Below are 3,559 nucleotides of genomic sequence, written 5' to 3'. Positions count from 1 at the left end.
AGGAATGCCAAGAAGCACTCTCCGGCTTCCCTCCAAGCATCTCGAACATCATGTCAGGACTCAGAAATCTGAGGCACTGATGTGGGTTTTGCAGAGGACACTGCTATAGATAGGCTTCAGCTCCCAAGCATGACGATTCTTGAATACCTGCTATTTCCACTTCCCTGGTTAAATGTGTAGAGAATGGTTCCAGCGTTTTGCTGGCTGGTTCTCGGCACTGTTCTAGGAAGGCCACCTCTTGGCATCAGCTATCGCCTTTGTTTGGGACAACCCTGCACTCACAGCGTTCACCCAAACGGTACACTGATGCTCTGATGCTGAGTTTTATTACAAGTGGCCGAGTCCATGCATCTTGCTCTGAAGAAATAACTTTTAGTAAATGTGTCAATGGAAGGACGAAACCAACGACGGCAAGGTCTGTGCCTGTTTTGTTTACTTGCATGCCCAGCATCTAACACAGAACATGGGAGTCAGCGATTGCTTAATCAATGTTAGTGGAAACTTTGTTGACTTCCTCAGTCACCTGGAGTTGTAAATTTGGAGGCACACGGATATGACTGTTTGGCCCACACAGAGGTTTTGGAAATTTAAATGAGTTGCTATTAAAAACTGGGAAACAGGGCTTCCCTGGTGGCGCAGTGGTTGAGAGTCCGCCTGCCGATGCAGGGGACATGGGTTCATGCCCCGGTCTGGGAAGATCCCACATGCTGCGGAGCGGCTGAACCCGTGAGCCATGGCCACTGAGCCTGCGCGTCCGGAGCCTGTGCTCCGCAACGGGAGAGGCCACAACAGTGAGAGGCCCGCATACTGCAAACAAACAAACAAACAAACAAAACAAAACAAAAAACTGGGAAACAACATAAATATCCCTTAAAATTCAGAAGACCCGGCATGCCGGCACTCATGTTCATACAGGTTACAAGTGTCCACAGTGAGGGGCCTTTCAGGGGCAGCTGGTGGGCTCCTGTCTGTCACAGTCTCCGCTGCTCTCTAGTCACTTCCCACCCCCAGCCGGGGCCCTGACAGCATATGAATTTAGGACGCAGTCATTTCAACTCTACTTCCTCATGTTCTGTTACTGAAAATGATTCTGTTTGGCTTTGGAATATTTTCCTCCCACCCCTATCTATGGAGGGCTCTTCCTAAGGATCAAGGTAAAAATCTTGGTTTCTTCCTGATTTAAAAGAAGCCCAAAAGGCCTGGATTAAGGACAAGGGTTCAGTCGCTGGCTCCCCCTGGGGGCAGCACGACCAACTCCCTCCAGGAAGCCTCGCTCTGCGTTCCGTGCTGGGAACTCCACAGACCGGAGGGCGGGAGGCCCGCGGGAAGCTGGCACCAGGAATCGTCTCCGGGTACTCACTCTGCTCTTAACCATCATCTTATCCAGGTCTTTGCTGATGTCAGCGAACACTGGCCTCTTGTCTGGCTCCTCCTTCCAGCACTGCAGCATCAGACTGTACCTGATGGGACACACAGGTGGGCAGTGACAATCCAGCAAAGACTGCCCGGTCATAGCCACCAAACTCAGTATAGTGCCCTGGACCCCGGGGGCTCTGTTCCCGAACCTCAAAGCTGTTTCTGTGTCACTGACATCCTTCTCTGAGGTAGGTCAGAGTTTGAGGGGTCAGCAGGGGCTCACAGCGTCTGGCGCTATGATGGCTAAGGCAGAAATGCTGGTCATTAAAACTCTTATGAAGGACGAACTGGGTATGAACACAAACACCTGCCAATCACACTCTGACTTGTACCTTCCTCCCTCCCCTGGGGCCCTGGCATGGTTGCAGGGCTTCCAGAGCTACCGTGTGGGTGTGCGCTGGGCCCCTGCTTGCCAGCCCGGGCCGTCCAGGGAGGTGGCACCTACTCACCCTCGCACTCCCCCATCTAGCCTCGAGCCAAACACGTGGCAGGCGCATGACAGACTTCATAGAATGAATGGACCGGTGTCTCTGCCTGCAGATGACCCCTTCTCATGTGTTCTCAACCTGTCCTCTGAGAATCGTCTGATGGAACCACCATCAGATGAGAAGATTCTGGTGCCCTAGGGCGAAAGTCCAGGCTCCCCCCTGCCCACTCCTTGCCTGCCTTTGTGCCGCCACTTGTGTACTCCCCTATATGTGCCCTTGGGGGCCATTCTGAATTACCCATCCCTCTCCAAGCATCCTGGGACAGGTCTCTGGCTTCTGGCTCAAGCTGCTCCCTCGGTCTGAAGCACCCTCTCATCCTTCCACCACCTTTCCCCAGGTCCTGCCCCACCCCCCTCACCCCTGTAAGTCCCTCCAGGAGGCCGACCCAGCCCCCAGTGGAGTCAAGGGTCCCCAGCATCTGCTGTCACACCCAAGGGTGGTTCTCTGACTTCTGCCCCGTCATGCCCTGCCTGTCACTACCCGCCATCGAGCTCGCCCTGGGCTGGCACCCAGGGCTGCCCAGGAGTGGGAAGGAATGAGTGCATGTGTCTCATCCCCGTCAAAGTCCAGTGTGTCTGTGTCTGAGGAAGGCTGGGCCAGAGCAAAGCCTGCTCACATCTCCTCACTGCAGTTGTCTGGCCTCTCCATCCGGTAGCCTGTTTTCAGAAGGTTGAAGAGCCGCTCTGGAGGAATCCCAGGGTAGGGGTTGCCCCCCAGGGTCACAATCTCCCACAGCAGGACACCGAAGGACCACCTGCAGGGAACAAGAGGACAAGTGAGTGGTTGCACTGGGTCTGCAGTGCCCTCTGTGCACCAGACACTCATCCCCCCCAGCAGTGTCTGACCCCGAGTCCCCAGTACAGAGAGTGGCCCAAGTGCTCACAGCTTCAGCCTGTGCTGACCTAACAGATGGGGTGGGGAATAGAGGTGGGGATGAGCCATCTGCCTGCCCTGCCCCCACCCCTGCCAAGCCGCTGCCCAAGCTCAGCCCCCTCACCCGAAAGGGCACACGGCTGGCCCCTGAGGTGATGCTCTGAAGCATCAGAGATGGCACAGGGCAGCCAAGCAAGCACATCAAAACGTAGGCGGGACCTAGGCCACAGGGCAGAGGGCTCCCTGCACAGTTCCTTCACCTTTTCTGTGAGCTTGCAAATTTTCGTAAGATCTTAGAAGAAAAAAAAGCACTGCTATAGAAAACATACTTAACTGTGAGAGAAAATTTACTGTGAAGTGGGGACAAAATCATATCACAAAACAGTATTATCACACGAGCCCACTTACAGTAACAAAAAGCATATACCTGCACGCCACAGAAAACTCTAGGCCATGCCTGCGAGGGCCAGCAGTAGTTACTTAGGGGTGGTGGGATCCTAGTGGCTTTTAGTCTCTTCATTTTGCTTTCCCCTGCATTTCTAATTTTCTTACGGTCAACTTTGTAATCAGAACACAGTTGTTAAAACCGTCTAAGAACTGCCTTTTCACAGCCCACATTATTCAAAATATGCAAGCCTGTTCAGAGCAGAACACTTGGAAACAAGTCTGTTGTATTTCTGAAAACTATCAAAAATGTAATTGGGGGCTACCCTGGTGGTGCAGTGGTTGAGAGTCCACCTGCCGATGGCGGGGGCACGGGGTTGGTGCCCGGGCCGGGGAGC

General features: G+C 53.8%; 1 protein-coding gene across 1 annotated transcript in view; it reads right to left on the bottom strand.

The window, feature by feature from the left end:
* The window catches only part of RET (ret proto-oncogene), a 29,099-nt gene that overhangs the window by 783 nt on the left and 24,757 nt on the right, over positions 1-3,559 (bottom strand). Inside the window, exons 16-17 of the mRNA XM_007451156.1 lie at positions 2,521-2,658; positions 1,361-1,460 (exon numbers count right to left, since the gene is read on the bottom strand). Coding sequence (XP_007451218.1) covers positions 1,361-1,460; positions 2,521-2,658 — 238 coding nt within the window. The remainder of the gene's footprint in view (positions 1-1,360; positions 1,461-2,520; positions 2,659-3,559) is intronic.

The sequence above is a fragment of the Lipotes vexillifer genome, unplaced genomic scaffold, assembly GCF_000442215.2.
Source record: "Lipotes vexillifer unplaced genomic scaffold, Lipotes_vexillifer_v1.1 scaffold1309, whole genome shotgun sequence".
Taxonomy (NCBI): domain Eukaryota; kingdom Metazoa; phylum Chordata; class Mammalia; order Artiodactyla; family Lipotidae; genus Lipotes; species Lipotes vexillifer.
Note: the sequence above shows the minus strand (reverse complement) of the source record. Positions and strands in the feature narration are given on the sequence as shown.